The sequence below is a fragment of the Mixophyes fleayi genome, chromosome 9 (genome assembly GCF_038048845.1).
Source record: "Mixophyes fleayi isolate aMixFle1 chromosome 9, aMixFle1.hap1, whole genome shotgun sequence".
Lineage (NCBI taxonomy): Eukaryota > Metazoa > Chordata > Amphibia > Anura > Limnodynastidae > Mixophyes > Mixophyes fleayi.
Window position 1 is genome coordinate 116,679,658 of NC_134410.1, and position 22,116 is coordinate 116,701,773.

Below are 22,116 nucleotides of genomic sequence, written 5' to 3' on the forward strand. Positions count from 1 at the left end.
CCAGGCCCAATATTAAGACTCTGGTTTCCCCACAAATCAGGGAGATCGGCCATGGTTAAGCTGGGACCCGGGAAGCTAGGTGTGTGCTCCTGGGTTCTCGGCGGAGGGGAGTATACAGCTCATACTGCGAGGGCACTAAATTATGGCTCCATTAGGGAGTCTGGAACCCACAGAGCTGCAGACCCCATTTGAATAGGGGTTGGGGTGCTCAGCGTGTGCTGCAGGGGTTCTTTAAGAACATCTAACCACCAAACAGGTGGTGTTGAAAGCCTCAATGTAACAGGAGGCACCAGAGGCATAGGCAATCCGAGGGGGGGTTTCCTAGTGTCTAAAACCCCCTCCCAGCATGGGGCACTGTATGCTTGAGGTGGCTTGCCCCGTATATATAATGGGGATAGGAAGAGTTGGAGAAGAGCCAAGCACTGTCTAAAATTATAGCTATGTCCCCATGCATGCTGGTCACGCCCACTGGCGGCGTAGCGTGGAAACCACTCTCTACAAATCCTGCGTTTGTCCCTGAGACGGGTACTCCCCAGAGCTTGGGGTGCTCCAGAATGTTAAGGAGCAGGGACATGGCACTTGCCACCTGGGCCAGGTGCTTGAAATACAGGGGAAAGGTCCCAACTACTAAACAAGGATACTAAAAGAGCTTAAAGGGGTGTTGGTAACACCATTAACAGAATTATTCAACCAGTCACTAGCTACAGGAGTAATTCCGGAGGTCTGGAAAAGAGCGAATGTAGTCCCACTGCACAAAAGTGGAAGCAAGGAAGAGGCAACTACAGACCAGTGAGCCTTACATCAGTAGTAGGAAAACTGATGGAAACACTCTTAAAAGAAAGAGTTGTAGAATATCTCAAATCCAGTAATTTACAAGATCCCAAACAGCATGGATTTACTGGGGGGAGATCATATCAAACTAATCTTATTGACTTTCTTGACTGGGTGACTAAAGTAATAGATCAAGGAGGGGCTGTAGATATAGCTTATCTAAATTTTAGTAAGGCTTTTGACACTCTCCCACATCGCAGACTGTTAAATAAACTTGAAAGCTTGGGATTGGGTTCAAAGATGGTGGAATGGATAAGATCTTGGTTGCAGGATAGAAAACAACGAGTTGTAGTAAATGGAGTGCAGTCACAGGAGGGAAAGGTTACCAGTGGAATACCCCAAGGATCTGTACTTGGACCAGTGCTTTTTAATATCTTTATTGGTGACATTGCAAATGGTATTGAAGGGAAAGTATGACTTTTTGTAGATGACACAAAGATATGCAACAGGGTAGATACACCAGGAGGGGTAAAACAAAGGATTGATGATCTAGGTAGACTAGAGGAATGGTCAAGAGAGTGGCAACTACAGTTTATTGCCAAAAAATGCAAAATCATGCACTTGGGTCTCAAAAACCCAAAGGCTAAATATAGTATTAATGGCACTGTAATGGAAACTACTGAGGAGGAAAGGGATCTAGGAGTCACTATTTCAGGTGACATAAAGGCAGGTAAGCAACGTAACAAATCGATGAGGAAAACAAGTCAGATGCTTGGTTGTATAGGGAGAGGAATCAGTAGCAGAAAGAAAGAAGTAATAATACCACTGTATAGGTCATTGGTACGGCCTTATCTAGAATACTGTGTTCAGTTCTGGAGGCCATATCTCCACAAGGATATAAATGCATTAGAGACTGTACATATAACCCCCGTCTCACCTCACTGGCCTTATGTCCAACAGGGCTATGTGAGAAGTATTAGAACACAAGGACATGCATTGACACTGGGGGGAAGTAGGTTCAGAGGAAATGTGAGGAACAACTACTTCACAGAAAGGGCAGTGGATAAGTGGAATAGCCTCCCATCAGAGGTGGTAGATGCTAATACAGTAGAGCAGTTTAAACATACTTGGGATAGACATAAGGATATCCTTACAAAGAATAAGGGTCAAATAAGGTTTACGGTTACCATAGGTTAATAAAACAATGGGCAGACTAGCGAATTTGTAATTGTCCGTCTGCATGCCGGCAACGGGGTGAGATGAAATGAATTGATAAGAGCCTGTATGATGTAGCTGTGGTCTGTCCCTGTGGAACTACTGCTCCCAGCTGCTGGTATATAACGCGCTGTGAGTTTATAAGTGCTGCAGGAGTGTGACATGAGGATATTGCAACAGCATCTGCTGAAGAAATGGTGCAGGAGGAGAAGGCGTTTCCATTCTGAATATGTTTTGCAACCGATTTCCTGTACTGGAGGAAGAGGAGCTGAAATAAAGTTTATCCTTTGTTTTTTTTTTCCAATTTAATTTGCATTGTACCACACCGCTGCACTAGTCTGTGTCCAGGGGGGTCCTCTGGTATTGTACCATGTGGGGAAGTGAGCCATGGCTATTATTATTACCATTTATTTATATAGCGCCACTAATTCCGCAGCGCTGTACAGAGAACTTACTCACATCAGTCCCTGCCCCATTAGGGCTTACAGTCTAAAGTCCCTAAGACACAGACACAGACAGAGAGAGAGCGAGCGACTAGGGTCAATTTTGATAGCAGCCAATTAACCTACTGGTTCTTGGAGTGTGGGAGGAAACCGGAGCACCCGGAGGAAACCGACGCAAACACGGAGAGAACATACAAACTCCACACAGATAAGGCCATCGTCGGGAATTGAACTCATGACCCCAGTGCTGTAAGGCAGAAGTGCTAACCACTGAGCCACCGTGCTGGCTAGTGAGCAGATTGTAGGTTGTGTACACAGCTTTATCAACAGATGACAGGTAACTTCAACTAACAGCAAACAGATTCAAGTATTGCTGTAATCAGAGAAATTTGCCTTTGTTACCCAAATCCGTCCTTGTTATTAAATCTAATTGTCATATTCAGGCCCCGTGTTAGGTCAATAAGCTAGTAGTAAGTACTAATAATTAAAATTAGTCTTACATAGTTGTAGATATCTGTGAATTATCACTTTCCCAAGATCAGAAGGTTACAGAAAAATTAGTGTTGAAATAAAAAAAAAGTACAGCCATCACATACATACAATGTGCATGTTAATGTTCTGAACCAATATTTAGGAAAATTCAGTCTATTGATGGGCTAGGAAATAATGACCAGGGGCAAACGCAGGATTTGTAGAGAGGGGGTTTCCACACCACGCCGCTATTGGGCGTGACCAGAATGCATGGGGGCATGACTATAATTTTAGACAGTGCTTGGCTGCTCTCCAACTCTTCCTATCCCCATAATATACATGGACAATGCTGCGTGCACTACTGTTAGGTGCACACAGCTCTCCCTTTTCAAGCAGAGATGTGTGAAGCGGGGGCAGGGTCCAGCCACCTCAATTATACAGTGCCCCAGGATTGGAGGGGGGTTTCCAGGTACTAGGACACCCCCCTGCCCCTCGGTTTGCCTATGATGACATCAGCAAGGCCTGAGGCACAGAGTACGTTGGGGCGACAGGTACACTTTAAAAAGAGGGACAAGAACCTTGCCGTGTAAAAAAAACTCCTACAAATGTTTGCTTTGAATTGCAAACAAAATTTAAAGGATTCACCAAATCATATTCACCCCATCCACCAACTTCTGTACATAAGATGTCTTACGTCATATTGAAAAGGATTAATCAAAAGTAATAGTGCATTGCAAGACATTAGTCAACATTATCACTCTTTATTTATTCAGTGCCAATACGCATTGCTGTACAGAGAATGTATATTCATTCACCCCAGTCTCTGCCCCTATGGAGCTTACAATCTAATTTTTCCCGCCACATGCACGTGCAGCTGGGCCAATTTAATTACAAACCAATTAACCTACCAGCAAGTCTCTAGAGCGTAGAAGGAAACCTGAGCACCTGGAGGACACCCATGTGGATACAGGAAGATCACGGAATTGAACCCAAGGTAACATAGCTTTGAGACAGCAATGCTTACCACTGTGCCACTGTCTTCTGAGTCCAGTTAAACCAAACTGAAACGGTTAAAATGGGTCAGGGTATATTCTGCCTGCCCTGCAGAGGACTGTAGTTCAATAGATGGATCCCGAAAGACTCTTCCCACAACAGATAAATCTTGTCCATTAATGTCCCTGTAGGATCAGGAACTATTGCAGACGATAGTCCTGATGTTTGGAAACCTCTCCAATATCATATTGACATCATATCATGTGTAAGTCCAGCCAGCATCCCAAAACGATGCTGCTGAGAGACCAGGTACTGATGTCTGTTAACCCATGGAGCTTGGTACATACTAGAAATGTGGGTGGTAGACTCTTTTATAAGGAATTAGATGATCAATTAAAGTCACAATGCCTCAGAAGCAGCATGTAAAGTTGAAGTAGCGATGACATTGCAAAAGTAAAACAGCCCTTTTGTGTATTAAGATCTAGATTGTAAGCTCATGTGGGCAAGGCCACCTCTGCATTCTGTTTAAATATATCTTTGCTTGTATTCTGTCTTTAAAATGACCCACCCACCAGGTACAGCTCTGCATGATTGTAGCTTTATAAATAAAACCATACTTGCCCACTCTCCCAGAATATCCGTGAGACTCCAGAATTCTGGGGCAGGTCTCCCTGACTCCCGGGAGAGCAGGCCCTTCTCCCGCATCCTGACCACTTCCGGGTGGAGTGGGGGCCTCCATGATGTGATTCGCAGTCAATTGCATCATTTGGTACCGTCCACCGCGTCAAAAGGACACGGATCCCACTGCCCCACTTGTTCCTCCCCTCCCCTCCGGGATTTCAACGAGAAATATGTAACCACGTATGAATAAAACATAATATTATGAATAAATAACTAAAAATGCTTCAACAGATTTCACAATCTCCTTTTTATATAACTGATCTGACACCTCATATTTTTCTAGACATCTCTGTTCTGGAAGAGCAGTTTAAAAATAAAGAAGTGTCCCCGGTGGGCATTTGGTGTCCATGGAAAAAAATTCTGCATACTTAAATAACGTTCCCAAATTTGGTGCGACTGGTTTATCTATAAGAGCCCCTCTACTCTAAGGGCTAGATTTACTAAGCTGCGGGTTTGAAAAAGTGGGGATGTTGCTTATAGCAACCAATCAGATTCTAGCTATCATTTTGTAGAAGGTACTAAATAAATGAAAGCTAGAATCTGATTGGTTGCTATAGGCAACATCCCCACTTTTTCAAACCCGCAGCTTAGTAAATCTAGCCCTAAGAGATGCTTCTCAAGCCTTATCGGACCTATTCCTTTAATCTTAGCCAACGGTCTGGTTTAGTTGTTACATAAAGCCACTTATATTCCCCCATAGTAACCCGTTGAGTGCCCAGGGTCCAGCATTTGGTCTCCGCTACCCCTTTTATTGCATTGTTTACACAAATTACTCTTGCTTGGTGATTTCGGCTTGTCTACTCCGTACAATGTCTATTATTCTGGTCATAGGTAACTGGGTTTTGTTTTTTTTTACATTGTTTTCGAAAATATAAATAAAGTTAATTTAAAAAAAAAAGTGTACTCCAACAAAATGGCTTCCTCCACTGACTGTAGCTGAAAGTTATACCTTTATTCCATTTTCTCTGATATGGCGTAAATTAAGTGGAAAGTCCAGTTTACAATTTATGCTTTTTTAAATTCCCTTGTTAAATTTTAATTTACAAAGCTAAAATCGAAGACATTTCTACAATACCAGTGGCATTGCAATAAATCAAGTATATATGCATGTAATATGTTAATAGTAGATTAGCAGATGTAGGTGGATATTATTTATGTGGGGCAATATTTCTTTACATAGGGTCTCCTTATGAATCTCTCAGCAGTATCCCTTGCAAGAGGTATAAAAGAAATAGAATTTCCTGAAAATATACAAAGTGAACTATGTTGAACTAGTAATATTAAAAATAGGAGGATGCCAGAGAATTACGTTTGTCCAATGTGCCTATATGACCTCATCACGAGTGTATGCGTGCACGTCTACATTGTGCTACTGTGTGTATAACATCACTCCAGATACTTCCTAATATGACGTTAGGTCACCCCATGAATTACTTTTACAATAGAAAAAAATTCAGCTTCCTATTTTACTAATAATACATCTAGTGCACCAGTTTCCTTCACTAGGTGGAGGCAGCCATTTTGTGAGCCAAACCACTATTTTCTCAAGAATGCAGCCAATCAACTCACTAAGAACTAATGGCTGCATTCTTATGGCTGGAGCCAGACATTTTCATGGCCGCAGACAATAATCATGCTTCCATACTGTCACTGATTCCCAGTGAATCCAAAGGTTTCATGTTCATGGATATTGGCTCAAACCCCAAAATGGCTGCTACCGCTTTCCATAGGCAACACTTGCCTCTGAACAAATAATGATTGCATATATTATAGTCAGGTAGATAGCAGAGATTCTGTGCTCAGAGAAAAAAAAACTGGAGTTATTTAAACAATATTAGGTTGTATTCCAGGAGATTCTTGCAGGCAAAGGCGTTTTACAAACTGGATTCGAGCTGAAAAGTGCATTTCAGCTGTATAGTAAAAATAGGCAGCGTGGCCTCCTCCAGGTAGCAGAACTAACAGTTCTCCAGGTTGAAAAGTTTCTTTGGCATAAAAAGTTTTTGCATTATTTATTGTTTACATGCGCTTGTTTGTTTTGTTTCCCCCCCAAAAGTACATATCCTCCAGTTTAGCAAGTGTCATTCCTCTGTGGTTGCATAAAAGAAACGTAAGGCATTCAATACGGAGAGGAGTCCTGTGAAAACCAAAGTTTCACCTCGTAAAGGCACCACATATAACGTTCCCTGGTGAAGGTCAGCCATGGAGGCGTGTTACACGGTATGCGTCTCCACCCAGTGACACAGCCTCTGCGAGTAGCGGGAGGGACTGACCGTGGAGAACTCCTGCCCGCGGTAACGCAAGCTCTTCCACACGTACTCCAGCTTTTTCTTCAAACCGTAGACGGTGAATATATCGATTATTCCCACGAAGTATCTCAAGTCCGGGCCGTCCATCACGTGCAGTGGGTTCCTGTAGTTAGGGAGCAATCGGCGGTTTTGCGCCACAACGTCGGATATATCGGACACGGTGCTGAGCTGCTGCCCGATTTTCTTCATGGGCTGGCGTCTTCCAGAAGTCAGTTCTGGGGTCCCACTAAAATCTGTCCCCTCGTCCTCTTTCTCCACGTACCCACCTTCCTCGTTGACGGTTCCAGGAACAGACGCACAGTGAGAGGCGGTGGGACTGCCGGTCCCATTTACAGACCTGGGGGAATCACAGGGGAAGCCAATCGTTACTCTCTTCTCCGTACATAATCAGTTTCAACTAACATGAATGTACTAATTTAATATTTTATCCTTGTAACTAGAATGTCATATTCAGTAGTCGATGGGCCTGGCCAATCTGTGGCTCGCCAGGTGTTGTGAAACTACAAATCCCAGCATGCCTTGCCACCTAGCTGCTGGCTATTTACTGGCAAAGCATGCTGGGACTTGTAGTTTCACAAACACCTGGAGAGCTGCGTTGGTTCCCAGTTTTAAGGACCATCATGGCTGCCACTATAAATGGGCTAACCGGTTTTGAAGTATGTTTATTGGGTTAACAAAGAAAGGACAAGACCCCCTTTCCTCAGAGAATTACCATTACATATTTAAATCCTAAAATTTTGATGGAATAAATACATTATATATACTTAAGACCCGTAGATTAGACAAATTTAGAACAAATTAAATAATACAACAAGATTATTGTTCTGGTACAGGATGAAACAATAAAGGAATTAAAATGACTTGGGTTTGGTTGAAATAACTATGTATATTAATAACAATGATAATCTTATTTACTAGGGAGCCTAAAATTTAAGGGAACATACTTTGTATTATTACATGTCATATGTAATGTTAAAAAAAAAATGGTATATAATTGATTGAATTTAATTAAATATGAGTTAATTTTAAGGATGTGGTTAAAAATTGGTGAATTCACTATTGGTTATATAACCCCATTGATTAATCAATTGTATATCATGATACATATTTTATTAACCACAAAAGAAACTACATTTATTGCATAAATAAAACATTTTATTGATTAAACCACTTAGCAATTACATATGATACATATCACTATATTTCAATGTTTTCAAAGAATCTCAACAAGATTCTCATTGTTATTAGTATACATAGTTATTTCAACCCGACCCAATTAATTAGAATTGATTATAAGCCTATGAGTACACAATTGTTTTTAGTATGTATTATACTTTAACTCGGTACAGTTATTTTTTGCTTTAGAGTTTCATTTGTTCCGTATTTTTCTTACTTCTGTGTTTTTTTTTATTGCATTTAAATGTGAGATGACTGACAATCAGATAGTGGGTTTGTCCTGTCATGTTAGTTTTTTTGCAACCCTAATAAAAATACCCCCCTAGGGGGTGACTTATTAACACTTTCCATATGTAGCCTTTGAACCACTCTATTCATCCTGCAAGACAATAGCATGCCGTGTGCATTGGTGGTATTGTTGGCATTCATAAAGGGCAGCTAAGATGAGACCTATATTAGGAAACTACCTTCAAAGCCAAATGGAACCCCCAAAACACCATGGATTGATCAGCCAATTTGTTCAGTTACAATCAGATATCACTACCAGTGTTCAAAGATTGGATCATTCAGGATTTGCCGAGTTGGTTGGGTCTCTTTCACAGTTTGGCTGTCCTGTTTGTGGTGGAATTGGTAATAGCGCTCTCTTGACAGAGGAGTTTCTAGAAGACCCCTACCCCAATTTTCTGGACAGTTTTCTTGTGTCTTCATATTTTATCAACAGACAAATCTTTTCTCCGGTCACTGAACATTAAAACTACATTATTGATATGATGGCATCAAAATTGCTACAAGGCTGAGAGTCCAATGGGATTTGGAAAATTGTGGTAAATCCAATTGTCGTGCGTCTAGGTTTGGGCTCACCTTTTAGTGCGGACAATGAGGTTGGCGAGAGACCAGTTCTGGTTCTTCTCATCGGCGTGCAGGGGCTGAAATCCTACCAGGAGGCTGTAATCCAGGACGTTGAGGTCCTGGAGGAAATGGGTGTCCAGCTCCGTCTGACGAAGCAGCCAGGAACGTTGCTGATCTGAGGGAGGAGAGAAGGGGGGTTAGAAAACCTCCAGTGGATTAAAAACAGTAAACTGCATCAATGTAAGATCTCACACTTCCATTATTTACTACCCCATAATCCCATTATATCCCCCACCTTCCCCCGAGATCTCCTGATAGTTAATTCAAGATACAATAATCCTTTCACAATACTATGGCTAGGGGATGCCTGACTTAATGGCAAAGTATATGCATCATTACATTGATTCAATGTTGAACTAAGATAATTATGAAACAAAAGATTTGATTGGTTTTAGAATGGTGTTGCCATGGAACGTTAGCTATTATAAGACCATAGAACTCTGTGTTATATATGAACGGAACAATCCGATTCTTACACAGACTGAACCACGTACTCACCCAAACAAATTACATTCCCTTCAAAGTTTAGATCCTTGAAGACCTGCAGGACTCTGCTTCCCTCCGGTTCCGGCTCAGTCCAGCGGCTCACGTGACAGCCTTTTATATCGTAGCTGAGAACAAGAGAATAGTTACTAACACCAACCACAACCCTAACCCCAGAGAGCGACAGCCGCAAAATAAATCCCCATCTCACCGGCCAGTGATCCTCTCGTCTGGGAAGAAGACGCTCTGCATGATGATGAAGTATTTCTACAGCAGAGGAAATAAAATTTGCATTAGTAACACAGACTGTTGACTGCATTCCACAAATACGTGCAAAGCATTATCATTGGGTAAAGTTCTCCATCCCAGTCACAGTCAGCCATCCCAGTGGGGAGTTCGGGGAAGGACCCCTTTATCATGCCTTTGCTCAATCCATCTCCACCTAGGCCAATGCCCATGGTCCACAACCACGTTGCCAGGGACAAAGGAATTCTGGGATGATTAAAGATCATGTCCAGGGAGGGCTCAAAAGAGTATGCAGAGGCTGGTGGACAAGGTTCCCATCTGGCTGATTTGTGTGAGAAGATTTGTGGGCAGTTGCAGAGCAAGCAACAGTAGGCCGCCCCTTTGCTGATTCCATTGAATCTAGGTAGCCAGTGTAGGCCTACCAAAAGCAGGAGGCTCTAGGGCCTGGTGCTGTCTGAGGTTAGCTGGAGTGTGGGGGATACAAACCACAGATTGTGCGCAAAACACTGCTGGATTACCATTCTACACCCTTTGCTTTGAGTCCCAGATAGGGGCTAAAAGTTGAAAATATTACTCTGTTGTCGTGTATTTCCCTTACAGGTTAGCATGCACTTTCACTGTTTAGTGGGATTGCTGCTTCAGTTGTGAATCTCCTGGGTGTTAATTATAATGTGCTTTATTTTTCACTCAGTGTGAGCTAAGATTCCTACCACGGGGTGATGCCCAGTCTCTTTGTTTCCTAGTTCTTAATAAGAGGTCCAGTTATGCAGCATGGTGGCTCAGTGGTTAGCACTTCTGCCTTACAGCACTGGGGTCATGAGTTCAATTCTCGACCATGGCCTTATCTGTGTGGAGTTTGTATGTTCTCCCGTGTTTGTGTGGGTTTCCTCCGGGTGCTCTGGTTTCCTCCAACACTACAAAAACATACTAGTAGGTTAATTGGCTGCTATCAAATTGACCCTAGTCTCTGTGTGTCTGTGTGTATGTGTTACGGGATTTAGACTGTAAGCCCTAATGGGGCAGGGACTGATGTGAGTGAGTTCTCTGTACAGCGCTGCAAAATTAGTGGCGCTATATAAATACATGGTGATGATGATGATGATGATGCCAAGCTACCGTTCAACACAACCAAGAGTAAACCAGAAGTAATTGGACATCAGGAAAGTCCTTTCCTCTGGACATCATTACATCCATATTTTCATGCATGAATCATGTGAAATAAATCAAAATGTTGCATCGGAGAATATCTCTTGGGCTCAGAAGATAACAGAGCTTTAGACAAATTATCCACATTAAACTTCATTTCTTTATCTTCCCCAGTAGTTGGTAACGTTTCCTATTTCCCCCTGTATTGACTTTCATGCCAAGTCCCCTTCCTCTTATGGGATGACCAGGTTTGGTAGCTTTTAAGGATGAATGAAAAGATGCCTCTATTTCCACAATACTGTCCTCTGATAAGACGCTGGATGATTAGAAGTATTAAGGATGTCACTACCGGAAATCTAAAATACTTTCTAGCATTGGAAACTGAGCAACTGTATGATATAAAGTCCTGGACGTACGACCCTACTAAGTAGACATTGCTCCTTACTGCAAGGCTTGTAAACAAGACGCATTTCATAATTAATTTTGATGCATTGAAATGTGTATTTTTTTAGTATTGATCGCTTGATTCTCAAATAGATCCAATTTATTATTGAGTTTATAGCAATGTTGAAATCTCTCAATATCTTGCAGGTCTGAGTTGCTGTTTTTTTTTTGGTTTTTTTTGGGCGGGGGGGGGGGGTATTTTCAATATTCCCCCTTTCAAAGTGGCCTAGTTCCCTAATTTTCTAATAAATGGTGACGGAAACCATTTCTCATGTGCACTGCATACAGTTCCATCATTGTTTTCTTATAGCCCTACTCTAAAATTAGAAATTATAAGTTTATATTCAAGTTTTCTGTGCATCCCCTTTAGTGCCGCAGCCTAGCATTACAGTTGCAGAACCAGACCATGTACTCATCAGACATGTCAATTTGATTGTACTGTCCCTCTAGTGCCGAGTGCAGTCATAAAAATTAGAGAGAGGAAACTCCGCTGTTCTTGATTACAATAAATATAGTTCACAATCTGTGTCAGTGATGCTTCCTAGCTATGTCTAGCTATGTAATTGAGATTGATGTGTGAAGAGCTCCCCCTATAGGTGACATTATTTATTATCATCATCTTTTATCTAAATGGCGCCACAAAGGGTCCGCAACGCCGTACATAGTGCGTAGGAGAAAACAGAACACGGCATACAGGAAGTACAAATACAAAACAAAGTGCAACTGAATTGACAAACCGATTGAGGACAGGTAGACCGAGCAGAGAGGTAGGAGTGAATAAAGAACGCTTGGGAGCCAGAAAGGGGAAGGAAGAGAGGTGAGGAGCGGGCTAAAGTAAGATGGGTCTGGATCCAGGGGTGTGGGCGCAGCTAGCAGGACCAGAGCTAGTAATGGAGGGGAGGGGAGAGGAGGAGACCAAGGCAGGGACCCAGAGTCGAGGTTGAGGAATGATCCTGGGGTGCCGGAAGCAACAGGAAGGTGACAGGGGGAGGACACAAGGAATAGCGAGCCCTGCTCGTGGGAGCTTACAATCTAAGGACGAGAAAGGCTAACAGGAAAGACCTGGGAGGAGTCAGGGTGAGAGGACTGGAAATCTGAAGGGAGAGCAAAAAAGAGCAGTTGAATGAACTTTAAGTGAACCGGGAACGACATTTCCTCCAGTTCAGCAGTGCATGAAGATTTTTTTGAAGAACAGTGTGAGCTTAGAGTGCCAGGGTTGGGATTTGGCACAGCAGAGAGAAACAGGCGGTTGGGGAGGTGGCGTTAAGGGTAGAAGAGAAAAAGTGGCTGTAAAGGGAGGTCGCCAGGTGGGGACAGTTTACAGTGGTTAAGGGAGGAGAGGAGAGTTTCAAGGGAGGAGGAAAAGATGGCAGTGTTGAGGTTATGCCGAGTGTGAGTGGGTTTAGGGGAGAGGGCGATGAAGAGAGGGTGAAGGAGAGGAGATGATTGTCAGAGACAAGGAAAGGAGATATGAAGAGGTCAGAAGAAGAGTAAAGGTAGGTGGGGGAAGGAGGTATATTGTGAAAGGCCAAAATATGAGGAAAGAGCAAGAAGTTTAATGGAGCCCAGGTCAGAGAGGTTATCGATGGGGATGTTAAAGTTCCCCAGGATGATGACAGGTAGGTCAGATGATAGGTAGTGGGTGAGCCAGGCCGCAAAGTTATTAAGGAATTGGGAGGCGGGACCAGGAGGGAGGTAAATGACAGCAACATGAACATGGATAGGGTAAAAGAGACGGATGGAGTGGACCTCAAAAGGAGAAGAACATAAGGGAAGACTCAGGAGGGATGACCTGGAAGGTGCAAGTGGGGGATAGGAGGATGCCCACGCCGCCACCAGGGCGATCGCCAGGCCTGACGGTATGAGTGAAGTAAAGGACCCCATAGGATGGAGCAGCAGGGGAAGCGGTGTCAGAGGAGGACAGCCAGGTTTTGGCAAGGTGATTAAGAGATTTGGATATGAAGAGCTCATGAACAGGGAGCAGTTTATTGCAGATGGATCTGGAGTTCCAAAGGGCACCGGAGAAGGGGAGGCTGGGAAGTGTGGAAGTGGATGAGATTGGGAGGTTACAGGTGCGCAAGACCGTCCCAAACCGCATATTACAAAGTGCAGATATGTCGATGCTCCTGAAACGGCCAGATCTGGAGACCTAATTGATTCTCTCAGTCTTGTTTTTTGATCAGCAGCTCAGTGTTACCATTGCCGGGCGCAGCTATGATTAAGGGCAGGTGCTGGATGAAATGCATAAACTGCTAACAGTCTCCTGTTTATATATGTTAGTTAAATAAAATAACTAAGTGGTTACCGGAGTCCTGTCTTACTTATTCTTCCAATGAGTGGCTGCAGGAAAAGGCTCCATTGCATATGGGTGTTACATAGGAGTTAAATTCATTGTCGGGAGTCACAGGGTTGGGATAGAGGAGATAGGTGGTCCTTTCATACTTACCTTTTTCTCATGTTCTCTGATGATACTATGAACACCTGTAAGTGATAAAGTCATGTCAATACTTATTTCTTCGTATAAATAAAGTACACAATTTACTTAATACATTGTAGCTAGCAAAAGTGACCTATTTGTTGAAAGCTGAGTGTGTAATGAACAAATTCTCTTGCATCTTAATTATGAACTTGTAGGGTGCAGAAACCCATATCAGCCAATCACACGCTGGCTTTCATTCCTCTACCTTCTACTAGACCAGTGATTCCCAAACCTATGATATCGGGCCGGACGGTCGATGATCGTCTGATTGGCCCGATAATTGGGTGATAAACCTGTAGTGTGTACCCAGCCTTAGTCTATGGACATGACCATGCTGTTCGTCTCTGTCATGATAACGTTTCCACTACTCACCCAAGATCTTCACCAGCAGGGAGTGCGGGTAGGACTGGAAGTGCTGTATGTATTTGTGCAGGATGTGCAGTAGGAAGTGGACCTCTCTCTTACTCTGTGTTTTCAGGAACAGACGCTTGTCATTTCTGCAAACAAAGTACAGAAAGACTGAGCTCCTGCTACCTTGTAGAGGTCCACAGAGGAGGTGCATTGTAGCTGAGTACCGTAAACCTCATTATAATGACATTATATGATCTATCACAGGCTTAGGCACTCGTGGCTATGGATCTATAAGTCCCAGCTGGCCAACATGCTGGGACTTGTAGTTCCAGAGCAGTTCGAGTGCCACAGTGAGGTATTCAATTTTCTATTTTTGCTGACAGATGTGGTACGATCTAAGAGAGAGTTATGGGAAAACAAATCTAGGATTAGTAGTTCAACAAAGTGGGCCATAGAGGAATAATCAAAAATGCCGCGATTCACGTTATTTTGGCCAGGGAATTGTGGGATGCGGGAGACTTGCCTACTCTCCCGGGAGTCTGGGAGACTGACCCGGATTTCGGGAGTCACCCGGACATTCTGGGAGAGTTGGCAAGTATGGGGTGAGTTTTGTGCTGTAGGCCAAGCACTTCTTTGTACACCTTTCACAAATACAAGCACCATAAAAGCCAGGAGACTCACGTCAGGAAGAAGTCGGCCTTGCTCTTGGAGTTGCTGATGAATTGCAGGTATAGCTCGCAGGAGGAGAGAGACCGCTGGTAACTTTCCTCGGACAAACCCAGAGAGTGACGGAAGTTCCTGAACACGGGCCCTGCGTATGTCCTCAGCACATAGCCCTGTTGGACAGAAGGCCGTGAGGTGAGACGGGGGCTATATGGTCAATAAGGGGGCACAGGCAGAAAATAAGGAGTTCCTGTACGTCCTACCTCGTGGCCCTGCGTAAGTTTCGCGCTGTAATCCTCATCTGTCAGACACAGCGGCTGCAAGAGAGTCATTATTAAAATTAATATAAAAGCTGCTCACGTCTCCCTCAAACAAATACCCTTAGTCCCTCTAATTATGTCTGAGGAGGCCGGAGGACAGCACGCAGGGGGTGTTGGCAGCAAAATAATGTTTAATCTGTCAGCAATCTCCCAATGGTTTTACTCGGCAATGAACACTCAGCCTCCTTGTACTGAGCTGTCTGAATGGAGAAAAAATAAAATGAATGACTAAAACCCACAAGACTACTGAGAGGCAGACACCATTACCCCATACTTGCCAACCTTTAGTGAATTCCGGGAAATCCCAAACAGGGGGCGTGGTTGTAGGGCGGGAGGGGGGCGGAGCACAGTCATTTGTGTCATTTTGGCCCCTCCCCTGCGACAAAAACGTAATTTTGTAGCGGGGACAAAATGACGCGATTCACAGCGAATTGTGTCATTTTGGCGAGTAAATTGCAGTATGCGGGATACTTGCCTGCTCTCCCGGGAGTCCAGGAGACCTACCCGGATTTCAGGAGTCTCCCGGACATTCCGGGAGAGTTGGCAAGTATGCATTACTGTGACAGAGGCAGATTTTGTAAAAGTATCATTTTATAGTGGGAAAAATGTGACATGGTTTAAACTTTACAGGGGCCATATGGGTGGGGCGTTAACATTCCAAAGGGACGCACGTTACCCTTAATATCAGTAATAAGATAAAACAATACATTTAATCAAAGAGAGAGACACCTATCTGTAATAACATATCAGTAGCATTTTAAACAAGTGTTACAAGCTATAACAAACACATCTGATAGTTTACCAGGAAGGAGCTGGGGGCCGCAGGTGAAGGCTCAGAGGGCCACTGGCGGCCCTAGGGCCACCTGTTGCTCACCAATGAATTACATGTTCCCTGCATTTACCTAAACAACAGATGTCTGCATATTGGTGTATAACAAAAATGATGTACCCCCTGCTAAGTTCTGTGACCATATTAAAATAAATGGCTATATTTTACGGACATGACATCTCACCAAATATAAGTGATGACATCAACACTCACCAGATATAATCAAGTCACTTGTATATTATATATTTATAACACTTGCAACAAACACATTCTATAGCGGTCTTCGGTAACATTCATCTGTTATTGGAACACAATCTGAATCATTATTTAACACATTACCCTAAAAGTTGTTGGTCTACTACGCTTGCAGTCATCCTACTATAGCAGTGTTGGCTAACTTGTGACACTCCAGGTGTTGTGAAACTACAAGTCCCAGCATGCTTTGCCAATATATAGCAGCTTATTGCTGGAAGGGTATGCTGGGACTTGTAGTTTCACAACACCTGGAGTGCCACAGGTTAGCCAACACTGTACTATAGGGTAGGGTTTTAAAATAAGGTCTTTATTTATGCAAGTTTTAATTGTAGTGGACGTAGGCCAGACTTACCGTGCCATCGGTGGGGATGGTATCCTGAACAGCATCTCTTAATCCTTCCTTTAGATCACAGGTCAACGGGTAAAACTCATGTTCTTTGTCAATCTCAAAGAGCCCGAGTAGTTTCCAACGCTGCCGAAGTTTCCAAAAGAGCCGGCGCCTCCTTGAGCTGCCACGGGACTCCGCCTGACATAGAGAGAGGCACAGAGAAACATAGTGAGGTACAGATTAATAATACAGAGAGTAACCCACGAGAACAGAGCAGGTAACACAATTTTAATTAAAAACAACAACAACTCCCTGAGTGGTTCTGAGAGTTGGATGAGGAGAATTATAGTACATCAGAGTGATGCAGGAGGAAGATGGATCAGTGAAAGAGAATTATAATACTACCACAGAGCTCTCCATGACAGAGTGACAGGGAAGTGGGTAGTGAGACGGACACAAAGGTCCCAGGCACGGTCCTGCACAGTCACAGCATCTGTAACAGGGTGTGATGCTGAGCATGTGAGTGCAATGTCATCAGCTCTTTACAGACATCAGCAGAGCATCACCAGCATAGGAGACATATAGGAAGTGGGCAAGATGGGCACGGAGAGGGGGCACACATGGCTGGTCAGGGCAGAGTACCGCACACAGGGGCCAGAGGAGGCAGAGAGACACACACAGGGACCAGAGGAGGCAGAGAGACACACACCGGGACCAGAGGAGGCAGAGAGACACACACCGGGACCAGAAGAGGCAGAGAGACACACACCGGGACCAGAGGAGGCAGAGAGACACACACCGGGACCAGAGGAGGCAGAGAGACACACACCGGGACCAGAGGAGGCAGAGAGACACACACCGGGACCAGAGGAGGCAGAGAGACACACACCGGGACCAGAGGAGGCAGAGAGACACACACAAGGGCCAGAGGAGGCAGAGAGACACACACAGGGACCAGAGGAGGCAGAGAGACACACACCGGGACCAGAGGAGGCAGAGAGACACACACAGGGGCCAGAGGAGGCAGAGACACACACACAGGGGCCAGAGGAGGCAGAGACACACACACAGGGACCAGAGGAGGCAGAGACACACACACAGGGGCCAGAGGAGGCAGAGAGACACACACAGGGACCAGCGGAGTCAGAGAGACACACACAGGGACCAGAGGAGGCAGAGAGACACACACCGGGACCAGAGGAGGCAGAGAGACACACACCAGGACCAGAGGAGGCAGAGAGACACACACAGGGGCCAGAGGAGGCAGAGAGACACACACCAGGACCAGAGGAGGCAGAGAGACACACACAGGGACCAGAGGAGGCAGAGACACACACACAGGGACCAGCGGAGGCAGAGAGACACACACAGGGACCAGAGGAGGCAGAGAGACACACAGGGACCAGAGGAGGCAGAGACACACACACAGGGACCAGCGGAGGCAGAGAGACACACACAGGGACCAGAGGAGGCAGAGAGACACACAGGGACCAGAGGAGGCAGAGACACACACACAGGGACCAGCGGAGGCAGAGACACACACACAGGGACCAGCGGAGGCAGAGACACACACAGGGACTAGAGGAGGCAGAGACACACACACAGGGACCAGCGGAGGCAGAGACACACACAGGGACCAGAGGAGGCAGAGAGACACACAGGGACCAGAGGAGGCAGAGACACACACACAGGGACCAGCGGAGGCAGAGAGACACACACAGGGACCAGAGGAGGCAGAGAGACACACACAGGGACCAGAGGAGGCAGAGACACACACAGAGGGACCAGAGGAGGCAGAGACACACACAGGGACCAGAGGAGGCAGAGAGACACACACAGGGACCAGAGGAGGCAGAGAGACACACACAGGGGCCAGAGGAGGCAGAGAGACACACACAGGGACCAGAGGAGGCAGAGACACACAGGGACCAGAGGAGGCAGAGAGACACACACAGGGACCAGAGGAGGCAGAGAGACACACACAAGGGCCAGAGGAGGCAGAGAGACACACACAAGGGCCAGAGGAGGCAGAGACACACACACACAGGGACCAGAGGAGGCAGAGACACACACACACAGGGACCAGAGGAGGCAGAGACACACACACACAGGGACCAGAGGAGGCAGAGACACACACAGGGGCCAGCGGAGGCAGAGAGACACACACAAGGGCCAGAGGAGGCAGAGAGACACACACAGGGGCCAGAGGAGGCAGAGAGACACACACAGGGACCAGAGGAGGCAGAGACACACACACAGGGACCAGAGGAGGCAGAGAGACACACACAGGGACCAGAGGAGGCAGAGACACACACACAGGGGCCAGAGGAGGCAGAGAGACACACACAGGGACCAGAGGAGGCAGAGAGACACACACAGGGACCAGAGGAGGCAGAGAGACACACACAGGGACCAGAGGAGGCAGAGACACACACACAGGGACCAGAGGAGGCAGAGACACACACACAGGGACCAGAGGAGGCAGAGACACACACAGGGACCAGAGGAGGCAGAGAGACACACACAGGGACCAGAGGAGGCAGAGACACACACACAGGGACCAGTGGAGACAGAGACACTCACACACATGCTGGGTGGAAGAGAACTACCATGGGAGTAGTCTCGGAGGGGCCTCACCCGCTGCACCCACGCTAGTTCTGCCTTGTCAATATTTCTGCCTCAAAGTCCTTAGATCCATCTGATGAAGATTACAAAACGAATGACATTCCTTGTATTTATGCTATGTACCTCTCCCTGGGTAGGAAATACACACTGCACAGTTAGCTGAAACACACATGCACAACTGGGGCAAAGAATTCACACTCACACCAGGGCTTCAATTTTTTTATTTTTTTATTATTGAAAGCCTGGGATTGGTGTTTCCATGCCCCAAGTGCAAAAACCAAAAAGTGCAAAAGGGTGTGGAAACTTCAGGCCCTCCCCAAAAGAGGAATTACCTACCTATCCCCAATCCCAGAAAGATCCCTCCAAGCTTTACCCGAGGGCCAGAAACTTGCCCACCCCTGGAATGTAGGGCATCCAAGGTTCAGGGCGGTGGAAACCTCAGGGCCACACCGCCGCCTCTAGATCGTCAGGGAACTGCAGAGCCCATAAGGGCCTTCTGTACCCCCTGGGTGCGTGAAAAAAAACAACCCATAAATGTAAAGGTGACAAACAAGGAGTGAAATAAATAGCGCTGGGCAAATATAAAGATTCTCGCCTCCGCCATAATACCAGGGAAAAGTCGATGCAGAAAAAGAAAGTGAAAAAATGTGTTATAGCGCCATCATGTGATGGTTCTTCATCAGAGAGACTCTCAGGCCCCCCTGAGTCACCAGTCTAGGGGCTCCTCATCCAGGGATCTCTCCGCAGTCTCAGCCGGAGGACCAGACACAGCACTGACACTGCTGCAGACAGTGAAAGCAGACAAAGTACAGAACACATTAACAAAGTTAGCACAATGGCAATATTGACCCTGAGCCCATATAAAGAGAGGTGCAGGATGGACGCATGACAGGACAGGGCAATGGGGTGTCATTCACTGCTCACCTTCTTAATCATGGTAGTATGGACTGAGTCATGTCTTTCTTCCACTTCCATTCTTATAAGTGTCACAATACTCAGCTCTCTTGTGTCCTCATGATGCAGCCAGGTCACTCCTACTTGTCTAGTCCCCTGTGCATTTACCACTATTACACAACTCTGCACCTGTTTCCTTCCTCCCCCACATACATATACCCGTTACACACCAATGCTCGCTTTTCTTTCGCTCATCTTGCTTTATCCCTATTAATTGCACAGTTTTCCCTTCTACATACATCGCTCTGAGCTCAGCCACCCCCAGCCCTGTCCTGGCACTGAGTCCTGGGTCACTCTCTCTTACCCACCCTTCTCTCCTGCTCAATGCACTTCTCTCAACTAACTGGTCAGGACTCCAGCCAGGCCTGTTCCATGTACAGTAGCGAGGGGGGTGAAGCTGGACCAGGGTTTGTACACTTCTCTCCTCTCTCTGTTTTTTTAGTATAAATAGTGTAGCCGGCTTATTAAAAAGGCTCAGAGGGGAGAGGGATGACAAAGCCGCCTGCTCCTATGGATCTGCAGACAGCACAAGATACCCCCCTGCCCCCTGCCGCATAATAGACCGTTCCATTAAAATCACTGCAGCACAGAGTAAATGACACACAAACTATCCCATAGACAATTTAAAAGGAATAAATAGCTTGGTGGAAAGGTCAGCACAGGCTGAGTGCAAGACACCAGCTGACTAGCTCAAGAAAAGGGAAGAAGTTTTTTTTATCTGTAGAGAAATGACACTGCAAATCAGTGTTCATAACTTCATCGTCATCAGCAGCTATTCATATAGCGCCAGCAATTCTGCAGCGCTGTACAGAGAACTCATTCACATCAGTCCCTGCCCCATTGGAGCTTACAATCTAAATCCCCTAATATACACACACCCTGAGAGAGACTAAGGTCAATTTTAATAGCAGCCTATTAACCTACTAGTAAGTTTTTGGATTATGGGAGGAAACCGGAGCACCCGGAGAAAACCCACGCAAACACGGGGAGAACATACAAACTCCACACTGATAAGACCATGATCGGAATCAAACTCATGACCCCAGTGCTGTGAGGCAAAAGTGCTAACCACTGAGCCACCGTGCTGCCCTTGAAACCACCATTGCCCGTTCACAAAGCAGTGGCCGTCATTTTGTGGGCTGTACCAATATTGAACTTATTAATCTATTAGGATCTAGTGACATGACTGAGGTCTAAGTCGTGCCCCACCCACTTTCTGTCCAGACATGACAACTCTCCACCCAGAAACGGCCACTTTGGGGCAAAAGTCCATTTTATAAGCCCCACCCCTTTACAGGAGGGTTGAGAGGAGGGGAATTTAGACTGTAAGCTCCAATGGGGCGGAGACTGTTGTGAGCGAGTTCTCTGTACAGCGCTGTGGAATCAGTGGCGCTATATAAATAAATGGTGATGATGTATTTGTTTGACACGATCTCCCAGCAGCAATGTATGATGTACTGGTGATGTAATTTGACTCTAAATAGCCAACAATTTTTTTTATGTAAGTGACTCCATTTATTTCACTGCTATCAATGTGAGACACACGCAGTGGAACGACATTTCCATTCGCCAATCACCTAGAATTACAGGTCAGCAGCGATTGGTTAAAAAGTTTGGTGAACGCACCAATTCGTAGTTCTTCTGGTTCTCTTGGATGTGTGATTATCTGGACCCAATGACTTATCTACATTTGCGAGTTCATGTAACGCCTCTTCTTAGTAAATACATTTGTGTATACAGTACAGTCAGGCCATCTGTCCCCTCTTGTGCAGGAGAGCCCACTGAATGTTCGACAGGACCTACTAAGCAAAAATAGTTATTTAGGCAGTCTGCAATTTCTTTGTCTCCTTCAGCACATCCGCCCCTTCTGTTTTTAGCCTTTCTACTCCTCCCTTTGTTGTTTTGTTTCTTTCACTAATGTATTGAAAGAATGTTCTGACACTATGTGTCACTGACTGTGCAATTGGTGTTAGTGTCCTTTATTAGGTATTTAGTTTCTTTTAGATTAGCTTTATATGTCTTATTATA

The 22,116-nt window shown here is 45.3% G+C and overlaps 1 protein-coding gene across 3 annotated transcripts; it reads right to left on the reverse strand.

Moving 5' to 3' along the window:
* Positions 1 to 3,645: 3,645 nt before the first annotated feature.
* Positions 3,646 to 20,628, reverse strand: PIP5KL1 (phosphatidylinositol-4-phosphate 5-kinase like 1). Of its 3 annotated transcripts, none has more exons than XM_075185171.1 (10): positions 20,059 to 20,628; positions 16,534 to 16,707; positions 15,041 to 15,094; positions 14,796 to 14,950; positions 14,136 to 14,260; positions 13,731 to 13,765; positions 9,660 to 9,715; positions 9,464 to 9,576; positions 8,918 to 9,080; positions 3,646 to 7,217 (listed from the first exon to the last, which is right to left on the reverse strand). In XM_075185171.1, the coding sequence occupies exons 1-10, from the start codon at positions 20,107 to 20,109 to the stop codon at positions 6,785 to 6,787; spliced, it is 1,359 nt and encodes a 452-aa protein (XP_075041272.1). In that variant the 5' UTR covers positions 20,110 to 20,628; the 3' UTR covers positions 3,646 to 6,784. The 3 variants fall into 3 exon arrangements, with proteins under 3 accessions (XP_075041272.1, XP_075041273.1, XP_075041271.1); XM_075185172.1 differs by lacking the exon at positions 20,059 to 20,628 and adding an exon at positions 19,093 to 19,241; XM_075185170.1 differs by lacking the exon at positions 20,059 to 20,628 and adding an exon at positions 16,915 to 17,091.
* Between the last annotated feature and the right edge of the window lie 1,488 nt (positions 20,629 to 22,116).